The 23,847-nt window shown below is 36.5% G+C and overlaps 2 protein-coding genes across 2 annotated transcripts; one reads left to right on the forward strand and one right to left on the reverse strand.

Annotated features, from left to right (window-relative positions):
• The first annotated feature begins 401 nt into the window (after positions 1-401).
• Positions 402-10,458, forward strand: prdx5 (peroxiredoxin 5). The gene is made up of 6 exons (XM_048167245.1): positions 402-562; positions 3,017-3,151; positions 6,776-6,907; positions 7,007-7,045; positions 7,264-7,328; positions 10,069-10,458. The coding sequence occupies exons 1-6, from the start codon at positions 452-454 to the stop codon at positions 10,172-10,174; spliced, it is 588 nt and encodes a 195-aa protein (XP_048023202.1). The 5' UTR covers positions 402-451; the 3' UTR covers positions 10,175-10,458.
• Positions 10,459-10,602: 144 nt separating this feature from the next.
• nxf1b (nuclear RNA export factor 1b) lies at positions 10,603-23,571 on the reverse strand. The gene is made up of 21 exons (XM_048167241.1): positions 23,271-23,571; positions 21,363-21,582; positions 21,083-21,272; positions 20,884-20,967; positions 20,689-20,793; positions 20,418-20,498; positions 20,258-20,327; positions 20,068-20,156; positions 18,618-18,725; positions 18,427-18,536; positions 14,783-14,819; positions 14,561-14,632; positions 14,423-14,478; positions 13,607-13,714; positions 12,334-12,392; positions 11,906-12,021; positions 11,783-11,825; positions 11,605-11,674; positions 11,331-11,513; positions 11,166-11,226; positions 10,603-11,067 (listed from the first exon to the last, which is right to left on the reverse strand). Exons 1-21 carry the CDS (start codon positions 23,302-23,304, stop codon positions 11,029-11,031), a joined length of 1,935 nt encoding a protein of 644 aa, XP_048023198.1. The 5' UTR covers positions 23,305-23,571; the 3' UTR covers positions 10,603-11,028.
• Between the last annotated feature and the right edge of the window lie 276 nt (positions 23,572-23,847).

A 23,847-nucleotide genomic window follows, 5' to 3' on the forward strand; every position in this document is an offset into this window, starting at 1 on the left:
ACATTCTTGGAAACATTTGGGATAATGTAAGTACACAAGTCAACAATATATATATTTTAATCATAAATTCTTACATATTGTGCCTTTCTGAAGGCATAAATATATTAACACAACAACTAAACACATTATCTAAAGGATTTCCTATAGAAAGGTACTTTACAAAAACACTGTTTCATAGAACAATAACAAAAACAATGCCGTCACCTACAGCAACGACAAGGAAAAACTGACAAATAGTGAGGGAGCGGTTTTTTTCATCCTGCATAACAGATAATTGATTAAGTTAATTAATGCCATAATAACAGTATATTATCTTATTAGTGTAATAAAGTTAATAAGAGGGAGTAGTCGTAGATGAGCAGGTACTTAGATAGATCCTTAGTAGCGGGGCGGGGAGGCGGAGGCGTGACGGCTGAAGAGCGCGTTCCCGCAGGCGCTGCTGTGCCAGTCTATGTTGGTATATAAAGCGATGATTTCCACTATTCGACTACAGAAAGGCGTCCGTGCCGCCCACAGTATTAGACTGCTCCACTCCACACGCATTACCAGCATGCCGATCAAGGTAAGAACTTCTACCAGGCACATCCAGAGAGGACTGTCGTCCTCTTTTGCACACGACCTTGGCACTATTTTCGCCGCACGGTGCCTAAAATAAACGCATTAGATGCTTCTGGAATAGTGTCGGCCATGAGTTTTTTTATTACTGCGCGCGTTTAATAACATGAGCCCGGGTGTGTGTTTGTGATGTTACGCGAGCAGAATGATATTTTCGCTGCGATTTCCTATTTCTGCTTCTTATTCAAATATGTTGCGGGCAGTCAGTTAAAGCAAAGTGACACATTGAGGAAGTAAACTATTTCCTTGTAGGCCTGACGCGCAAGATTCTCCGATGTTCGCGATTTGTTCTGGCAACACCATAATTGCGTGGGCTACTCACCTTTATTAAATGTTATCGTTTGTTTGTTCAATATTGAACCAATATGCGCGGAGAGAAGAAAACACAGTTATTTATATCTAACAACAACATTATCAAGTAACATAACAGATTTTACATACATTAGCAGACACGAGTTTGGACACATCTATTGTGGATATTGTCTACAATTTAAATGTAACGTTAGTAAAGCAGAAAGATCATGAAAGATCACAAATGGTATATTGAGAATTAGATATTGTATTTAGTAATTAGTATTGATATCTCAAGTACTCGAATCAACCATTCGAACTTTAGCAATGCTATAGAAGATGCACAGTGTCTGTTCCAAAAACTATATATATATATATATATATATATATATATATATATATATATATATATATATATATATATATATATATATGACTATTTAATGTTTATTGCTAGAGAATTGTAAAAATCACAGAAATAGCGGGGTTGCAAAAATTTTATATAAAATAATATAATATTTGGTTTGCGACCTTCTACAATATACAGTTGCAAGAATAAGTATGTGAACCACTTGCAGAATCTGTGAAAATGTGCAAAATATTAACAAAATAAGAGAGATCATACAAAATGCATATTATTTTGTATTTAGTACTGTCCTGAGTAAGATAATTTACATAAAAGATGTTTACATATAATCCATAAGACAAAAAATAGCTGAATTTATTAAAATGACCCAGTTCAAAAGTTTGTGAACCATTGATTCTTAATACTGTGTGTGGTTACCTGGATGATCTACGACTGTTTGTTTTGTGATGGTTGTTCATGAGTCTCTTGTTTGTCCTGAGCAGTTAAACTGAGCTCTGTTCTTCAGTAAAATCCTCCAGGTCCTGCAGATTCTTCAGTTTTCCAGCATCTTTTGCATATTTGAACCCTTTCCAGCAGTGACTGAATGATTTTGAGATTCGTCTTTTCACATGGAGGACAACTGAGGGACTCAAACACAACTATTACAAAAGGTTCAAACATTCACTGATGCTCCAGAAGGAAACACGATGCATTGAGAGTCGGGGGGTGAAAACATTTGGAATTTGAAGATCAAGGTAAATTGTATTTAATTTGTCTTCCGGGAAACATGCAAATATCTTCTGTTGCTTCTGAAGGGCAGTACTAAATGAAAAAAAATGATATTCAAGCGAAATGAGAAAAATTTGGACCTCTTCATCCTGTTCAAAAGTTTTCACCCCCTGACTCTCAATGCAGCGTGTTTCCTTCTGGAGCATCAGTGAATGTTTGAACCTTTTGTAATAGTTGTGTTTGAGTCCCTCATTTGTCCTCATTGTGAAAAGACGGATCTCAAAATCATTCAGTCACTGCTGTGAAGGGTTCAAATATGCAAAAGATGGTGGAAAATCAGCTATCTTTTTGTCTTGTGGATTATATGTAAACATCTTTTATGTAAAATATCTTACTCACGACAGTACTAAATAAAAAATAACATGCATTTTGTATTATCTCCCTTATTTTGTTAAAATTATTAACACTTTCACAGATTCTGCAAGTGGTTCACATATTTTTTCTTGCAACTGTATAGTCCTTAAATATAGGGTGAATTCTGACTGATTCTTATTGACTTTTTCCAAGTCACCTCAATGGCAGAAAAAGTTTCCCAATCACCCTGAATTCACCCTATTGAGCCACGAAGGAGTTCCCATGTTTGCTGGACACTCGTTGGCTGCTTTTCCTTGACTATGTTCAATGCATAAAAAATACATTACAATTTAGCTTTTGTATATAAATAAGTAGACACAGCTTATATTCGTATACAAAAATAAAGCATTGAAGCATAAGACTTTAGATCATAAGGTTTTTAAGATCACAAGAATAATTCAGTCAAGTGTGTCCAAACTTATTAAAGTGTGTGTTGGTGACTGTGGTGACAGCACATGATCTCTGGAACTGGAGCAGATGTGGTCATCAGAGCTCTGGTGTTTGTGTTGCTGTGGCAATGAATTGACTCACTAATAAATAATGGATTAAGAAATGAAGCTGTTTGATCAGTTTTATGTTTTATTCTGCATTATTCATGCTACTGTTCTTCGCCTTCTTAAGGTTGGTCAACGTCTTCCCGCTGTAGAGGTCCAGGAGGGAGACCCGGGGAATAGCATCTCAATGGCTGAACTCTTTAAAGGCAAAAAAGGAGTGCTTTTTGGCGTGCCAGGAGCGTTCACTCCTGGATGTTCAAAGGTACCAACATGAAATCTGCTGGAATTACTGCTGCCAATTATTATTCAATCTCAAGCTAAGTTTTATATATATATATATATATATATAAAATATGAGCAATATCACACAAGTAGCCATGCGATATGGCTCTATATCAGCACGGCTGTGATTCGGCCGTAGGTAATCACAGCGTGCTGATATACAGCCATATCGCAAGGCTACGAGTGTGATATTGTGTTTATACAACAGTTCAACAGCACGAGTGAGTAAATAAATAAGAAATAACAATGGTGTCTTTAAAACCCTCTTTTGTGCAGAACTACTTCCTTCTGCCACGGATTCAAATCTCAAGTTTGACCGAAGCCTCCGTTACTAATTCTAAAACATCACTTTATAACTAGTAACGAAGGAATGTTGAGTCCCTCCATTGAAACTCATTGTATTTTGTACAGTATTAGAGAGAGAGAGAGAGAGAGAGTGATCACCTGAGCTAGCATTACCTGTGTAATATAATAGTCAATATAAAAATCTGTTTATATGTCCACTGAGGAAATCAATCTTTGTATTTGTTTTTTTACAGTTAAGGGAATTTTCATAACAGCACTAAAACAACGTCCTTTGTTTACAAAAGTCGCTTTCAATTTAAAAGTCTCTTGCGACTGACTCATTTACTCGTAAATTTTGCTGCCGTCTAAAGGCGTATTAATGTAACTTTCAGTCCATATTACGCACTAATGGACCCTTTCTCAATACTAAATAAAACATATTATTTATATAAAATCATATTTATTGAACAACAATATTTAAACAACAAGAGCCATTATAAATGGCAATAGGAACGCTTTTATTCAGAAACATGCTTGCATGGAATATTTGAAAATGTACCACCTGAAAGTATTTTAGATTTTCTATCTTATGTTAAGTTGAAATGTTTTATATAATGTAAATTTTATGGATGATACTGAACTTTTTTGCCATGTAAATAGCCATGATGCTAACATGCCGTAAAAACTTAAAGGTCCCGTTTTTCGTGGTTTTTTGAAGCTTTGATTGTGTTTATAGTGTGCAATATAACATGTGTTCATGTTTCGCGTGTAAAAAAACACAGTATTTTTCACATAATTTACTTATCTGTATACCACTGTTTCCACTGTCATAAAAACGGGCTGATGACTTCCTTGTTCTATGAAGTCCCTCCTTCAGAAATACGTAACGAGTTCTGATTGTGCCAGCGGTTCCTGTGTTGTGATTCGACAGCTCTGAGCGCATCGTGCCCGGAAAAGTCACGCCTCTTACCATAACGTGGAGATGCACGCGCTCAGTGTTATTGTAAACATGTCTTTAATTTTACCCTATCAATTTGAGCCGGAATCAGACCCGGTGATTGGACTGCGGGATGAAAATAACAGCGTTTCGACGACATGGCGACAAACACACTCTACAAACGCAACTCTTGTGTATTCCTGTGGGCGGAGGTTAGTCAAAAAACTGTTTTAGTGACGTCATTAAAGAAGGAAGTAGAGGGATGTAGTCCAAACTGGCCGTTCGATGTAGGCGACTTCTGTTAAATAAAATATCTCGCTTGGCATTGAACTTTGAGCTTTAAAATTTTACAGATTTTATTTATACTCTAACAACAACATTACACACTAACTAAAGTTTGAAACATGGGATCACGAAGAACGGGACCTTTAATAAACAAACAATAAATGGCAATAGGAAATAAACACAATTGTACAATTCAGTCAAACGTACAAAAGCAGTGCTATACAGGATGCAAGTTAAATATAGCCTTAATATTCAATTATTAAATTTAACATAGCACAATTCGATTTGCTCAGGAGCAAGTAATAGATTAATAAGAGCAAAGATTGCCTGTTTTATGTACCCAAAATTAATTATATCTCATCTTTAACCAGCGGCAAATCCACAAAGCACTGGCCGAGATGAAGCTGTTCTCGGCGGGTACACGAGCACTGAGCGGCCGCTGGCGGCCTAGAGCTCGCATCCCCGAAAACTTTAAAAAAAAATTGTAAAATAGGCGCTATGATTAAATATGAGTCACATATTTCAGATCTAAACAACTACATTCTCACTTAAAAAAACTCTTAAAACAACAATTCAACACTTCAAGCAGAGTGAGGTTAGGTAGGAGTGCCAATCAGATTCGAGAACCAGAAAGAACTGTTGTGTGTCTGTGTGTGTGTGTGTGTGTATATGTATATATATATATATATATATATATATATATATATATATATATATATATATATATATATATATATATATATATATATATATATATATATATATATATATATATATATATATATTAGACCACAATATTTTATTAGTATGGTGTAGGGCCTCCTTTTTCAGCCAATACAGCATCAGTTCATCTTGGGAATGGCAGATACAAGTTCTGCACAGTGGCCAGAGAGATTTTGAGCCATTCCTCTTGCAGAACAGTGGTCGGGTCACTATGTGATGTTGGTGGAGGAAAATGTTTTCTCACTTGCTCCAACAAAATACCCCATAGTGGCTTAATAATATTCATATCTGGTGACTTTGCAGGCCATGGGAGATGTTCAACTTCACTTTCATGTTCATCAAACCACTCTGTCACCAGTCTTGCTGTGTGTATTGGTGCATTATTGTTCTGATACACGGCACCTCCTTCAGGGTACAATGTTTGAACCATTAGGTGCACATGGTCCTCCAGATTGGTTCGGTTGTCCTTGGCAGTGCCGTGCCCATTGAACACAGTAGGGAATGCCATGATATTGCAGCCCAAACCATCACTAATCCACCCCCATGCTTCACTCTGGGCACACAGCCGTCGCGGTGTTAAGCCTCTTTGTGGCTTCTCCACATTGTAACTCCCACGGATGTGAGAAAGAAAGTGAAGGTGCACTCATCAGAGAACAATACATATTTCGCAATATCCACAGCCCAACATTTGCACTGTTGGTACGAATAAAACCGACATTTGGCATGGCTCTTTTGAACTTTGATATGTGTCCCATTATTTCACGAGTTCGCACTTATATATAAACAGATGGAGTAAAAGTTATGCGTAATTGACGTACTGTCCAAGGGGACGGCTCCGAGCTCGGAATTTGGTCCAAACCCAGAGTACTATATATATGTATATGCATTAAAAATGCACTACTGTTAACTTCAACCAAAGCTAAGAAGCTAAATTTGCTCAATTATTCTCTCTACCACATTAAAATAAATTATATACAATGGCTCAGTACATCAATAATATGAAACAGAAGTTGTAGTAGTCTTTTCTTCCCTATTGTGACATATAAAAAAAAAAAAAAAGATTTATCAATTTTGATTTCATGTTTAATTTAATGGCTTTATATCATTTATGCATTAAGTTATGCAAATACATTAATATAGTTCTATAAGCATATTATTAATGGCCAGGCCTGAAATACAACACACAAGTGGTCCCTGAAATGGTTGAAGACCCATATATAATAACATAAATTTGTGAAGGTAATATAATAAACCTAATTTGAATAATAACATGTCAGTTTTGAATGAATGTATGCACATCTCTTTTCATCCATTACCGCGGCACCTGTGTCACAGTCTCGTTTGTCTTTACTCTGTTGATTCGTGTTTTCTCAGACTCATCTCCCAGGGTTCGTACAGATGGCTGGGGATTTGAGGGCCAGAGGTGTGGGTGAGATCGCATGTATCTCTGTTAATGATGTGTTTGTCATGTCTGCCTGGGGAAAAGAGAACAGAGCAGACGGCAAGGTGGGGAAACTCTCCACCCTTTCATTGACCTGTTTTTTAGTCTAATTAGTCTCTTTAAGGATTTATCTATTGAGTCATTAAATGGTTGATTTATTCTAGGTGCGGATGCTGGCTGATCCCACAGGAGCGTTCACAAAGGTGACAACTGCTTTTGAAGCACATTCATCCATGGTCTATTTCCAGAATTTTTATGCTGATCAAAGAACATAGTACATATTATAGATCTGGATGCATTGAAATCAGAAAATATTACAGGATTAAGTGTTAGTTTACTTAAAAATGCTGTCCCAAATGTTCAGTGCTGTCTGAGATGTTTTTTAAATATAGATATTATAAATCTGTTTTTCTCTATACAGGCTGTGGATCTCTTCCTGGACAATGACCATTTGCTCCAGGTGCTTGGAAATTTGAGGTCTCAAAGGTGAGATGACAGTCTTCCTAGAAAAAAAAACCATGTCTTATAATCAGTGTTGGGGTAACGCATTACAGGTAACGAGTTATGTAATCAGATTACTTTTTTCAAGTAACTTGTAAAGTAACGCATTACTTTTTTCAATTTACAACTAAATATCTAAGGCTGCATTTACACTTCAGGTCTTGATGCACAATTCCGATTTGGTGACTATATCCGATTTTTTTTTTTTGACAACCCGCTTACATCATCTTTTAAAAGTGACCCATATCTGATATTTGCATTTACACTATACAATGGCGAAACAGCCCAAGATGTTCTGACCTGGAAAAGGAAGTAAAATGGCGTGATATGCAATGGATGCAGACGAAATTATTATACATTTTGCTTTCTGCATCTTTAAAGGATTAGTTCACTTTCAAATTAAAATATCCTGATAATTTACTCACCCCCATGTCATCCAAGATGTTCATGTCCTTCTTTCTTCAGTTGAAAAGAAATTAAGGTTTTTGATGAAAACATTCCAGGATTTTTCTCCTTATAGTGGACTTCAATGGACCCCAAATGGTTGAAGGTAAAAATTACAGTTTCAGTGCAGCTTCAATGCGTTCTACACAATCCCAGATGAGGAATAAGAGTCTTATCTAGAGAAACCATCACTCATTTTCTAAAAAAAATTTTTTAATTCTATACGTTTCAACCATAGATGCTCATCTTGAACTAGCTCTCTTCTTCTTCTTCTCTATTAGAATTCCGGCAGTGTAGACACTGCTAAGTGTATTACTGCCCTCCACAGGTTAAAGTTTGAACTAATTGCTATATACTTGCACTAGCATATTGTATATGACAATTTAGTTCAAACTTTGACCTGTTGAGGACAGTAATACACTTAGCAGTGTCTACACTGCTGGAATTCTAATAGAGAAGAAGAGGAGATCTAGTTCAAGATGAGCATTTATGGTTAAAACGTATAAAAATTATTATTATTTTTTTTAGAAAATTAGTGATGGTTTCTCTAGATAAGACCCTTATTTCTCATCTGGGATTGTGTAGAATGCTTTGAAGCTGCACTGAAACTGTAATTTTGACCTTCAACCATTTGGGGTCCATTGAAGTCCACTATATGGAGAAAAATCCTGGAATGTTTTCATCAAAAACCTTAATTTCTTTTCGACTGAAGAAAGACAGACATGAACATCTTGGATGACATAATTATCAGGAAATTTTAATTTGAAATCAGCAAAACATAGCTCTCGTAAGGTGGAGAAAAAAAGAGGAGAGCCATTAGTGTCATGTGATCGCAGTTCGTGTCCACCTGAGTTGACGTCATTTGCCTCTGTCCCTTTTTCAGTTACATACGACTCGCATTTACTGGGGAATATCTGATTTGACCACATCCATGGCAGATGCAAATTCACGTATCAGAATCATACAGATTTTATTTCCACATTTGAGTGAGGCCTGAAACCGATCTGAGAATATCGGAATTCGTGCGTTTTTTTCCTGCTTACACGTACACGTCATATCCGATCTGTGCCACATTAGAGGAAAAATTGGAATTGGGTCACTTGAACCATGCAGTGTAAATAGGGCCTAAGTTACTTTTTTAAATAAGTAACACAAGCTACTTTTTCACATTTATTGACCGACAGCTCCTTGTCTCCATGTTGAGAGAAAGCGGGTACTGTAAGTTGTGTGCGCAGCGTAAACATGATGATTATTGTAGTTCTAGAATAAATGCGAACATGCATTTACTCATCTCACTTGAACAAAAACATTCAGTATTCCTCAAAATTAAGAATTTTATGCAAACCTGTAATAATTAAATATATTAAATTACACAAATATACTTTATGTATTTAATCTCACTTTATTAATCAATGTCTTTGCTGCTGGCCTTCAATGATCTAATTCAAACATATTAATAAGCAAAAATACTTTAGATTAGATTTAGAAATGAGTGTTGAACTTCCATCTCCTGTATTCTATTCTTCTTCAATCAAGAATGGCAGCACAGCTGAAAGGTTTGTTTGAGCTGCGCCCTCTACTGTACAGGCGTAAACATTCATTTTACTCTTGGTGTAAAAGGGCCTTAACATTTGCCAAAAATAGAACTTTTTTTGTTGTTATTAAAAAACAAGCTTGTTATTAAACAAGCAAGCTCAGCTCCAGGTGAGAAAAAGGAAAGCAAAAGTAATGTAACTCATTACTTTTCATAAAAAGTAACCAAGTAACGCAATTAGTTACTTTTTTAGGGAGTAACACAATATTGTAATGCATTTTACTTTTACTTTTAAAAGTAACATCCCCCAACACTGCCCATAATTATGATTATGGTATCCACCTTATTCGACAATGTGGAATTAAGCTATTTTCTGTGAATGTGTGAGAGCCGCTATAGATAAATAACTATAAGAATGGCAAAGTGCAGGAAATGTTAAAGCTGTTTGTGCTACAAATTAGTGCATTTATAATTACCATGTTAAATTAAATGTTATAAAAAAAAAAGCAAGCTTGCAACATCAAGTGGCTTAACATTCTGTTTTTGTACAGCTAAAATCATGGAAGTGAGTTCAAGTTAGAAATGGCCACAACCACTCCTACATTAAAAATAAGGTGGCTAGTCTGACACAAATTGTGAAGTTGACATCTTGTCAAATAAAAGTATTATTTAGTCTACCTCTCATTTTCATGTGGAAGTGACTCTTTAAATTCTCAGTGTGCTGATCCTGGTTGTGTGTGTGCGCAGGTATGCCATGCTGATTGAAGATGGAGTGGTCAAGAAGCTCAATGTGGAACCTGATGGGACGGGCCTGACCTGCAGCTTGGCTTCAAGCTTTCTCACTGATATTTAAGTTACTGAATGTAACCAGTTCACTCCATATAATTAGTCACCCTCTTGTAATTGACCCAATTACCCAATTATCATTCCAAAAACACAGTGTAATGGAAATTCCCAATAACACTAATGCATATGCTGGGGGGAAACCCATGCAAGGAACTAGTTTACTTGGAGCAATAATTCATTCTTCCTGTTTTGGTGGGAAAAACGCACAAGTTTGGCTGTACAGCGCACAAATCCCTGTGATATAACTTGTAATGTTACCCAACCTGCAATAAACATTTCCTCATGACTGCATCCAGTTTGGCCCCATGATGTAACTGATTTTATGATGGCACATTCACATTTATGGTAATCAGACATGTTATATTAAAGAGTTTTATATTTTCCTTATCAGCTGAAGTCACAGTAAAATACGATTCAATTTTTCAGTCTAGTACATAAGATCATAATTAATATTTATTTTACAAAACACAACAAACAATGAACACATACTTTATTTGCCATATCTGTCCCATATTGAATATGACAACAACAGTTAAAACGTACAGAAAACTTGAACCACAAAGGTAGGTTGGGGAGAGGGCGGGCATTCACCCAAAACAAAAGTAGTGGGAAAAAATTGGTCTTAGTGTCTTCCTGAGTCATTTTTTCATGGTTCTCTTTCCTCTTTTTGTCTTAAAAGTTTGTTCTGTGAACCTTTTATTTTTATTAAAAAAAAATCTTGTGGATAACTTTCTTTAGAAAAAAAAATATATAAGCTAATAATAATAATAATAATGACACGATTTCATTTTAGATGGGAGGATAGAATCAGGAAGGCACCTTGTGGTTCAGAGTTTCTGTAAAATCCACAACAATAACTCTTCATTTGACAAATGCAACATCTGGAATCTTTCCTTGTGCCTGTAAGAGAAAAGAGACTCTTGTAAGATGAATGCAGGACACATGATCCTTTGCTCTAGAAGATTTACTGTCAGCCATGTTGGTTGACAGGGACACACCTTTAGGCCGGTGAAGATCTGAGCAGCTCTGTCAAAATCCCAATCGTTGTCTTGTAGGCACCTGAAATTAACAAGCAAGTCTGAACTTAACAAGCTGTCCATCTTTGTATGAATCTGAAAACAGGACAACATCTAGTAGAAGCAATAACGAACATGTATCCTTACTTTTGAGACCATTCTAGGTTCATGCCAGACTTTAGGGAGAAGGCGGCAAGCATTTCTTGTTGAGGGGCGGACAGAGTGGGCACAGGGCTGCTGGACGGTGTGGGGGCGGGGGCAACGAAAGCACGGCGAATTTCCTCTGTAGTGGCGTTTCGAACGAACAGCTCATCATTCACAATGCATAGACTGAAAAGTTGAAAATAGGTTACAATGATGATTTGACCAATGGCACATTTTTAAGCCAAAAGAAATTAGGTTTTTGTAAGTGAGATCTTACCCATTTCCAGCAGGAACAGCGATGAATACTCGAGAGAAGGCTCTGTATGTTTCTCGGGACTTGCCGTCCACTTAAAAAGGAGAAGAGGAAAACAAATGAGGTTGTGTGTCTCATAACTCTGATCAGCTCAGAGTAAAGCTATAGATTCTAAATCATCATTTTAAATAGAGGAACTCACTTTCTTTGAAAACTCCACTGACTGTAAATGCCAACAGTGTAGCCTGGAAAGGACAAGAAGTTAGAACCGCAAACCTGAATGCGAAATATGACACCAGCAAACTGAACCGCAAGTATAACTCACTGTGTAGGTGTTGACATCTACAATAAAGGAGGCGATGTCGTGCTGGGTTTTGGGGAGCTCGTTCAGGAAAGCCACCACATTTAATCGTGTGTGTTTAATCAAACGAAAACGTGTAGCTGAAAGAAAATGGCACAACTCATCACAGAATTCAGGACACAAACTAAAGGTCTGATCACATTTACTGCAGCTGTGTGAAATCCAGGCATTTCAACAAGAATATGTGCAATCGGGAGATTCTGTAATGGCGAAAAAGTTCCTCACACAAGTTTCACTTGTGGTCAAGATGGTCACACATTTTACTAATTTTACTTTTTTTTGGTTTGAAATTTTGCCAAAACGTGATCACACCTTGATATTGCAAAAACTAACCAAGAGAAAATAGATGATGGAAACTTTACAGATTTTTAGATTATTCAACAGTTACTTACTGGGGTCTTTCATGCGCTTGATATTGCGACTGTCTTTCTGGTAATCCCCTAAACTATATCTGCAGACAAAAAGATACAAATTTACTGTTCAGTAGAAGTTAATAGTGGTGATGATGACTAGATGATATAGCAGACAGATAGCAGGACTCGACAATAAGGACTGCCCGATGGCCCGGGGCCAGTGTGAACGACGCTGTTGACGGAACAGTCACTTGCCCGATCGGGCCAGTGCTGTAGGGTGTGCGTTTATCGTCTATGATATCGTGATTGTTGATTTAACGATCTGACATTATTGAGTTGTTCCTCACTTTACAAAAACACACCATTGCGTGCACGCATACACTATGTGACGCAGTTTAGTAGGTTAGACTAGTGCGTGTGCATATTTAGTACACAATTTCACTGTGTGATTTAGTTTATTAAAATGCCTTTAGAATGCCCCTGTATGTCTTTTATATTTGTATAATAAAGTTAACCAAGATTACACAAAGAGCAATTTTTATCCAAATATAAACACGATTACAAATTGATATTGATTTTATACAACGAACAGTTTAATAAAACAAGCAGTTTATATTAAGTGATTTACATTTTAGATACCAAATCGCTTGTTTTGCTCTATTTCGCCAACGAAAATAGTTCCAAACAAAGTCCATAGCATTGTTTTGCACCTCTGAGCAACACTTCCTGAATGAATCAGCCGTTTGAATGAATCGGTTGAATCTCAATCACTCGCTCATTAACAGGGACTTGGTGCCACCTACTGATGGGTTTAATTTCACATTTAAAGTATCTTTTCATTTTATAAATAATTTCAAATAACAGTACTAAACGTTTTATATTTTCAACATTTCAAAGCATTATTGATGCATCAGTTACTGCTCTTGACTGATTAACTTTAATAAAGTTTAATCTATAGTTATACATTAGATTACAATTTCTGTACCTGAAACAGGTTTAAGCCTACATAAAAACCTGAAGTTTATTTCAATTGTTTATTCTGCTGTATTTATTTGTGCTATTACTTGTAATTTGATTATTTGTTCCTTTTTTAATACTTACCGTTTACTTGTCTAACGATATTTAAAATTTAAGTGAGTTAATCTAGTAGCTTTTGGTGTGTGTCACATTATTTTTTAAGGTTACATGTATCAAAAACAACGAAAACAATAACTAGGCTTATTTTATAGGCCCATTTTCTTTTCTTTTATTATTATTTTTTTTTACTGTGGGGCCATTGAAAATTTTGGCAGGGCAAGTAAAAATACTGTACTTTGAAGGGTTCTGAACGATGAAGGGAATGCTGAGGGAGAAAGATGCTCCGTCATGGTAGGCGTCTAGCAGGGGCTGTCTGTTTCCTGAGTCATATATGCTGTAATACCTGGAGGGTGACAGAGGGTGAACATATTGATCTGAACATATTGAACATACTTAAAGGGTTAGTTCACCCAAAAATGAAATTTCTGTCATGAATTATTCACCCTCATGTCGTTCCAAATCGTAAGACCTTTGTTCATCATCTTCAGAACACAAAATTAATATAATTTTGATTAAATCCGAGAGGTTTCTGATCCCTAAGAGAAAGCAACCTCTTTGCCACATTCAAGGTCCAAAAAAAAGTAGTAAAAACATTATTAAAATAGTCCATGTGACTACAGTGTTTCAACCTTAATGTTATGAGCCGGTGTTTTGACATAGAACCCGGAAGTCCTGCACTGTGTTTACAACTTAAACAGTGTAGGAGAAAGACAAAGAAATTGTTGAATAAAGTTATTTTTGTTTTGTTTTTGCGCACAAAAAATATTCGTCAATTCATAACTTTAAGGTTGAACCACTGTAGTCACGTGGACTATTTCAACAATGTTTTTACTACTTTTCTGGACCTTGAATGTGGTAATTATGCTGCTTTCTCTTGGGAATCAGAAACCTCTCGGATTTCATCAAAAATATCTTCATTTGTGTTCCGAAAATGAATGAAGGTCTTACAGGTTTGGAACGACATGAGGCTGAGTAATGAATGACAGAAATTAAATTTTTGGGTGAACTAACCCTTAAATTGATGTATGTTTTAAGACCAAAAAATACATACTGTTGCAGGAAGCAATGGATGATGGTCTTGATCTCTTCAGAGCAGAAGTAGCTAGGCTGTGTTCAAAGCAAAAGAGAGAGGTTAAGTATGAAAGTCAAATACGGGCATCTCAAAGTGAAGAACAGATCTCAACCAAACCTTGCAAGGGGGAAGAGTCGCAGGGGCAACCTCCAAATCAAAACCAATGGGAGGTGGAAGGTCGTGTCCATCCTGTTGTTTAAACAATGAACAAACAATGAGTTAAATATACAGTTAAGCCAATGAGCAAATGTGAAATTTTAATTATGATTACCACACTTGTATGTTCTCAAGCAAATAACATTAGGTTACACCCACAGATAAACACTGTGGATTTCCTACCAGTTTGAGCAGCTTGGGGAATCGTTCCCGAATGGCACTGTCCAACAATCACAAAGACAGAACAAGAAAAACAAGATTAGTATGAACTGTGCATACACCAATGAAACAGTCCCATACAAACACTCAAAAACTTGAGCCAAGCAATCTTAAGTGAAGGACAAATAGGTAAAAGGTATATTCAATCAGAGAAATATTTACTTACAGTTAAATATCCATCAGGCTTAAGATATTGTGATACTGTGAATTTACTTTCATATAAAACAATGTACACTACCATTCAAAAGTTTGTGGTTGGTATGATTTTTTTAATGTATGCACAACCAAGGCTGGATTTTTTTTTTTGACCAAATACAGTTAGAACAGTAATACTGTGAAACATTATTACAATTTAAAACAACTGTTTTCTACCTGAATATAATTTTCAAATGGCATTTATTTTTGTGAAGGTAAAGCTGAATTATCAGCAGTCGTTACTTCAGTTTTCAGTGTCACATGATCCTTCAGAAATCATTCTAATATGCTGATTTGGTGCTCGAGAAACATTTAGTATTATCAATGTTGAAAACAGTTGTACTACTTCATATTACAGGCAAAACAGCAATACATTTTTCAGGATTCTTTGATGAACAAAGTTCACGAAAACAGCATTTCTCTTTTATAATGTTATAAAATGTCACTTTTGATCAATTTAATGTGTCTTTGATGAATAAAAGCATTCATTTCTATATATAAAAAAAAATCTTACTGACCCTACACTTTTTAACAGTAGTGCATGTAACCAAGTTTACATCAACACCAAAAGACAATAACCATTCCTTTTATTTGAACAAATAGTGAAAGTTGAATACTTGAGCAACAATTTTGTCTTGTACTTGTGAGAATGAAAAACGTGGGCATCTGAGCCATGCCACCAATGAGCCAATCACAGCCTTGCTCCAACTCCCACCCGCCCCCCGGCACATGGTACTTACCCATCCACAATACTCACCACTGGTGCCCCCTACAGGCCGAAACACAGACACAAGCAGGCTGGCAAACGACGGGGGCAGTGGGGTGTTGTGACGGGTAGAATTTGGTGAACATTCACACCATCAATCAATCAGTCAAGCAGGCAGTCAGTAATTTTTTGCAAATTAGATAGTGTACCAGTGGAAAGGGGATAGTCTGATATACTTGGACCAGACCTGACGCCTTGTAATCTGGTAATACTAATGGTTCTTACTAGCAAAACTCTATGGGGTTCTGGTTTTAAGGTTTTTTTTGTTTTTGTTTTATTAAATCAAATATCATCAGGCACTGACATACAGATCGACATATGTTGGCATGTTGAGTTGTTAAGAGTAAACTAAAATGCTTGTTCATAACATGCTTCAATATGTACAAATTAATAAAGCAGAACCAGGCTGCTCAAGCTGATAATAACAAGAGAAATCAAATGATATGAGTGGCTATAAAAAATTCAGGGGCAAAAAAAAAAAAAAAAAAAGATATAAGTCAATTTATAGTAGACGTAATTGTGAGTTAATTTGGCCATACATGTGGCGGGAATAAAGTGTTTGGACACTGGAGAGGTTTAAATTTATGGATCAGCCACAGAGAATACAGTGAAAAAAGAAGGAAAAAACAAAACAGATATACAGCGAGAAACCACACCAAAAGAGTGGAAATTAATAAAAGGGGGTCAGATTTAAATATAAAACCAGAAAAGTTGAACCCTGAGCCTCTGAACAGATCATATGATAAAATAAATGAGTGCTTAAAGGTGTATGGGTTTTATGGCCTACTTAATTTGGACCCTACTATTAAACTTAAGAACAGCAGGGCATTTATTCAAGCAATTAATTGAAGCTTTTTTTTGAGCCCAGACACCTTACGTTTCTATTTCCTATTTAGTCTAATTTGTATTTTAGTCTATTTCATATTGAAATGAATATCTGATACTTGTTTCCTGTGATCCTCCTCCAGTATTTTCCTCTCAATGTTTTGCCTTTGCTGAATTGATGATTTGATGTTTTTCCTCCAATGTGCTCTAGGACGAGGATCATGAAAATGGTCAGTCTGACCAACTATACTCCACCTTGGTCTGAATACAGAAACAGAGAGAGACGAAGAGAATTGCCTCTACTCTCATTATTCATTTTGCACCATGCAGCAAAGCTCATGTTTCTGAGCAGTGCTTGGCTCAAGGTTTCTTAAACCTTCCCTCTCCTTCTCCACCCGTGACATCTCCTCACGAACAACTCTTCATCTTCGGTGATCGTTCTTCTTCATCTCCGAGACGTTGGCTGTGGCCAGTTTTGCGGCTGTGCCTGCCTTAGGTTGTCCCTGATTTACAAGTTGGGATCTTACCCGTCTTTGGCTAACCAGCCTCTCACTGGCCAAACAGCATCAGCAGTACTTCAGGTGTCAGACATGTGCAGGGCGGGTGGAGGGAAGAGGGTGCCAGCATTTTAGAAAGGTGGAGCACAAATGTATTTAATAGAGCATCATCTCCAAGATTACATTCTGTCCTTCTATGCCAACTTTTCCATGGGCATTCTGGGAGGTCACATGTTGAAGCTGCTGCTTAAATTGAATTAACTACTGAAGTATGTACTAATGAAATGTGCAGTAAGCTAAAATGCTAGCATATTTACAATTTGCTAAAAAGCAACCGCTGTGTTCTGTGCAAAAAGCTACAGGGCCAACCAGGTAGGAACAGAGAAAAAGGTCAGAAAAATAAAATAAATATAAAAGCAAGAATGAAGCAAAGCAGGTGTGAGAACCATAAACAGAACCAGAGGAGTTAAACATATACTGCTTACTGGATTGCCACTGGAACACGAACAAGTAAATATCACATGCCTGATGATTGAACTAGTGGAAAATAACCAAGAGCTCACTGGTTAATAGAGTTAATACACCTGCATTTTACAGACAGGCCTGAATGACTACAGCAGATGGGACTTTATGAATTACGCTTTTTCTTTAGCATAACATGCAATGATTAGGGGCAATTATTAAGAAATAACTCATTGTTTTCAAGTGTGATAAACACTTAACAATGTCTTAACAAATGTCACAGACTCCTGCCAGGCAATTATTATTCATCCAGAATAAATTAAAATGCAATGTAAACCTCAGCTTATGATTTTATTTTTTTTTTAATGTTCAACACACAATATATGTCCATCTCTAATTGAGCTATAAATGACTGCCATGTTTTGTAGGTATATTTTACAGTGGTTTTTTTTAACCATTTTGCATATTGATATAAATATCCATGCATACGCATGCTTTCATGTGCATAAGCGCACAACCACACAAACACTCAACTATTCTATTTCAGACCTGAAACATACTCTACGCAAGTACGGGACAGCAGACACTTATAACTGTGTAAGCTAGATTTTGTGTTGTTGTGTTCCTAAATTGGTCACATTGCAATTTGTGATGCAACACATGTATCATTGCATTCTCAGTGCTGCCAGAGTCCTTTAGTGGACATTAGTGCAAACTATTTTTTTCTTTCAGATCAATAGTTTGAGGCACACAGAGGCTTGTTAGTGCTGAGTAATGATTGCAAGTCTTGCGCTTGGGCATTTGTGTACTTATGTATAGTATTTTTCTGGCTTTATGTTCAACAAACAAGCGAGAAGACTAACCTGACATAGTCGATTTGGTTCTTGAAGTGGCCACACAAAGGATTTCCCTCCAATGAGAGATCCACCAGCTTCAGACCACTCAGTTTATCAAGTTCTCTCTCCGTCTTCAGCTACAAGACCATACAATGACACATGACTGAAAAGATTACAGGAAAAGCCAAATCTATAGGTGTCAGACAGCATACTCATACCTCATTGTGTGACAGATTGAGAATCTTCAGGTTGGGAACTTTGATGGCAATATCTGCCAAGTCATCCAGCCTGTATATCCGGTTGTTACTCAGGTTCAGACAAACCAGCTGTGAATGAGGGAAAAATGATTTTATTGCATCTGTAGAGTTGAATATGAACATTTACACTACTGTTCAAACATTTGGGGTCTGTAGGATTTTTAATGACTAAAAGATGTCTCTTATGCTCACCAAAACAATTTATTTGATCAAAAACACAGTAAAAACTATAACATTTAAAAAAAATATAACTGCCATATAAAATAGGTTTTCTATTTGAATATATTTTAAAATGCAATAGAGTACCCCAGGGAGTTCCCTCGATTAAAAGCCTATGCATTTTTCCCATAGACTTTTGGAAAATCGCAGAAAATAAGCTCTGTGTTTAACAAAGGGTTATGACACTTACACGTTTTCTCTATCAAGATGATCTTTACAAGTTAACACAACATTTATACATTTTGAAGCTTAAATAAAGTCGTCAGATATAAAAGGCTAACAGTAGGCTATAAACGGACTACAGCACACCATGGTCACGGATCAACGTCGTCACCACCAAGCTTCCTCAAACTTTATTTAGAAAACAACTTTATTTAAAAACATGCTCGCTGATTATGATCTGTGCTGTGTATGAATACTTATCCACTTTTTCCATGAGAAATGCTGTCCAAATGTCCCGTTTTTAATGATGACGTCTAAAGTCCCCGCCAAAGGAAGTAGTCCCTTTTAGCAATTTGTTAGCAACCGCCGATTTTAAGACCCAGTAAAAGTTTAAAAAAAAAATCACAAGTGGGTTATAACTGGTGTGTTTTATGTCATAGATCAAAACGTGAAAGTATTTAGAGGCTTTGTTAACCACAGACCTTATTTCAGGCGATTTAGCAATAACCCATTCAAAAAACCCATAGACTTTACGGCGTTGGAACCGGAAGTCCTAAAATGCTAACTCGCTTCCGGGTTTTGCCTACAAAAATGCGTCATCCCTGAGGCACTCTATTTATTCCTATGATGATAAAGCTGAATTTTCAGCATCATTACTCGAGTCTTCATTGTCACATGATCTAACAGAAATCATTCTAATATGTCGATTTGCTGCTCAAGAAACATTTCTTATCAATGTTGAAAACAGTGCTGCTTAATATTTTTGTGGATACTTTTTTTTCAGAAATTTTTGATATATAGAAAGTTCAAAAGCATTTATTTGAAACAGACATGTTTTATGGTATGTTACAAATGTTTACGGTCACTGTTGATCAACTTGATGTGTTTCTGCTGAATAAAAGTTCTTTCAAACAAACAAAAAATTCTTGCTGATCCAAAACTTTTTATAGGTAGAGTACATGCCAGCTGAGCTTTTTTGGAAGAAATGTATATTTTCAGGCAATCATGCATGTAAAATGTCATTTCTTACCTCAGGAATGTTCTCCTCAATTATTTTGATAACCCCCAGCATGGAGTTCCTCCTATTCAAAGTGACCTCAATATTTTGAGAAACCAAATCTGCCAGAAAAGATGGACCAACATTTGATCAACAGCCCACAACAAGCCAAGCTGAATAGGTGTTTTTTATTTGGAGAAAGATGACTGTATGCAAGTCAAACCTGGATCAACTCTGATGTTGTTCAGATCAAGAGCCTGCTGTGATCCATCAAAGCGTTTGGCCATGCATTGCTGCAGAAGACAGTCAGGTATACGTATATTATCCATAAATAAACAATGAGAACTTCCTCTGAAAGGCTGCTGCAGGTAACCATCACTCACCTTCAAATGCTCCATATCCGTTGCCTTCAGATCAGTGTGAATCAAAGTGGGTGGTGGGCAGGTGTTCATAATAACAGTCACCTATCCATCCAACAGACAGACACTATGTTAAACTTTTTAACCCTCTTTAACTAAAAATGTCCACAGATCTGCACATAAACTGATTAATAGAATTTTTGGTTACTACTGTAGAAAAATATAGTTTGACTAAATAATGAACACTGAAAGATAGCAGAAATGGCATCTGGTGTACTGAAATCATTTTTTTTACCTTATATCCGTCTTTGTCTGTTATTTTCCGTGACGCTTTAAACAAAGCATTAGCAGTTGTGGAGTCTTCAATATAAAACTGGGCCTTGTTGCCCTCAGTGTGATACTATGACCAAACAAGACAAGGCAGAACAGATTTAACAATTTGACACTTTTCTAAGGCATGCCGAGGAAATATATTTTATCGTACACTTACATGAACTGCATGGAATGGCATTGAACATACGCTCTGAAGTGAAGACAGAAGCCAATCTTTGTCATATTTCTTCCCGAAAGGAATCTGCGGTCAGACACGAATACAAGCACAATGCTATAAGGTCATAAACATGCTCAAGTAAATCCTAAGGTGTTAATAACTGCTTAATTCAGGTGTTATTAATGTTGAGTGTACTAACAGTCATTTTAAACCAGTTCTTGTTACGACTTCCATCAGAACCACTGCCACCTCCACCGCCTCTGCCTCCATATCGATTGCCACCTCTATCTTCATTTCCACCTCCTCCTCCGCCTCCACCTCCACCTCCACCTCGTCCTCCTTTGCGATTGCGTTCCTCACGGCGATTCTGTGGCCGACCATATGGATTGCTGAAAGAAAGTATAACATTTTCTTTGTTGTACTGTGACGATTATATTAAAAAATAAAAAAAAGTACAATTATGCATAACAAGAGCTTACAATCTGCGCTGGGAGCCACTGTCTTGTGGACCTTCCGCCATGGTCACATCTCCATCATCATCATGAAGTCTCGACCGGGGACCAGGGCCTCCACCTCCACCACCATTGTGACCACCTCGCTGCCTTGGCCGAGAAATCTGATCGCTGTACATGGGGGCTCTGAAAGGGCCTCTGCCTTTACGGTTGCGATGCTTTGGTCCACCGACACGGTCATCATGCTCTGAAAGATGAAAGAGTCAGAGGTGCGAAAACTTGTCTTTAACAAATGAGGCGACGTGTCATAAGCCCTGATCAAATAAGTGCTAAAGTGCCACTGCTTGGGTTACTGGCTAAAATGTAAATTTTGTTGCTTAACCTGTTAACATTCGCGAGTGCGCCGACACACTGAAGCTTCTTTGTTTAAATTAGCTCAAATTTACTGTTAGATGTAATGTAATTACCTTGACAAACTATACATCATTAAAAAGATCTAAGACTCGAGCTTCAATTTTTAATCTGTTTTACTCTCAATATCATATAGTGACTGTTATTTGTTAATATGCTATTTTTTACTTTTTTTTTTTTTTCATTGTGACAATAATTTATTATGACTTTACAATAAACTGCAAAGTGTCTGCTTTCAAATGAGACCTTACTTATGCTTTTAGTGCAAAGGGTTCATGAACTATCAGTTTTAGTTTGGGTATGTAATTTCTTGGGATTTTCCAAAAGCAGGGGTGCTGGCTAACAGGTTAAATAGAAAAAAAAAAAACCCAAAAAACCCCACACATTTCACAATTTCACCACCAGAAGCTAATAAATGCTGGAACTAATGTTGAAAGTGTCAAGATTGAGAGAGAAATAGATACACTGGACAGAATACTCACTAGTACATGATCACATTTTTTTTTTTCACCATAAAGGGTTAATTCACCCAAAAATGAAAATTCTGTCATCATTTACTCACCCTCAAGTTGATCCAAACCTGAATAAACTTCTTTGTTCTGGTTTCCCCAATGAAGATATTTGAAAGAATGTTTGTAACCAAGCAGATCTCAACCCTCCATTGCCATAGTATTTTTTTCCTACTATGGTAGTCAATGGGGGGTGAGATCATCTTGGTTACAGACATTCTTCCAAATCCAAATATCTTCCTTTGTGTAAAGCAGAACAAAGTAGTTTAGACAGGTTTGGGGGAGTAAATGATGACAGAATTTTCATTTTGAGTGAACTATCCCTTTAAAACATATTATTGGGAGATAAAGATTGATAACTCGTCATATAAAACGACATTTTAATGATTTTATGCAAAATAGAGTTTTATAGTGCAATTAAAATGGAATTGATTTACATTACAAGCTGTTAGAATTGCATTTAATATTTTGGCCACAGCTGCACCAAATTGCATTTTATTTGCTGAATAAAAAAGTCAATGTGTTTTTTCCTCCTCCGAATGTGAGGTCCATATTCTCACTATATCAGACTATCTTAGCCACACAAAAAACTGTTGTTACAAAATTTGACAATAACACATTGCAAACTTGGCCAAAATCACAGCAGTTTAACACGACCTCAACACGCATTGTCAACATGCGGTCAGTTCACCCCGCTCAATTTTCCTTTCACAATCTTTCACAAAAACACCAAATAAAACAAAAAATGCGGGTAAATCAGCTGAGATAATGCGTTTACTGTTAATCTAAACTAACTGCTAACAACAAAAACACATCACGCACCTACAAAAACAAAAGCTAGCTGGCTAGAGGTAACTTATGTAAATTGTAGAGTAACGTTACACGGTAACAGACCCCAGAAAGCTATAAAATGGTCTTTAGAGTACAATAAAATTGTGAATAATCTTAATTAAACTTCATTAATAGTAGAAAATTTAAATAGATGTAAGCGCTTTTGCTAATAGCTCAAACTTACCACTATAGTAGCGCGAGCCGTCCGCTGTCGCCATCTTTAAAGAAGGCTTTTAGGCTACTTTAAACTTAAAATATAGGATTCCCACGTGTTATTTTCCTATTCTCTGTATATAAAACGAATTCAAGAGAAATTAAGAGAAACGTTCTGAAAGCCTGCGAGATCAGAAGAGATCCTTTCTTGACAGCTTTGTGTGAGAAGAATCCGTCTCAGCCGCAGCTGCGCCAGATTCTTCTTCGAATACTCAGTGGACTGTTTGCACAGTACGTCAGCGTCGCCACCTAGCGACAGTTAATGAGTGACTGCCTGTGGAAGAGAATGGACAACGCTTGCTTTGCTTTCGTGTCTTATTTATTAAATAAACACACAAAAAACATAAAGCAACATATGAACATTCTTCCTTTCATAATAAGCTACTGATATGGTTAAAATTGATATGCTAAACAATAAGGCAGATATAACGGTGAATCTTTGGTGAGAATGGACAAATATGCATTAACCACTAATATAATTTAATTAAATATTAAAAGTAAAAACACCATATCCTTTCATAATAGTAGTACATAATAAAAGCTTTCCG

Source organism: Megalobrama amblycephala, linkage group LG18 (genome assembly GCF_018812025.1).
Source record: "Megalobrama amblycephala isolate DHTTF-2021 linkage group LG18, ASM1881202v1, whole genome shotgun sequence".
In the NCBI taxonomy this organism is placed as follows: Eukaryota; Metazoa; Chordata; class Actinopteri; order Cypriniformes; family Xenocyprididae; genus Megalobrama; species Megalobrama amblycephala.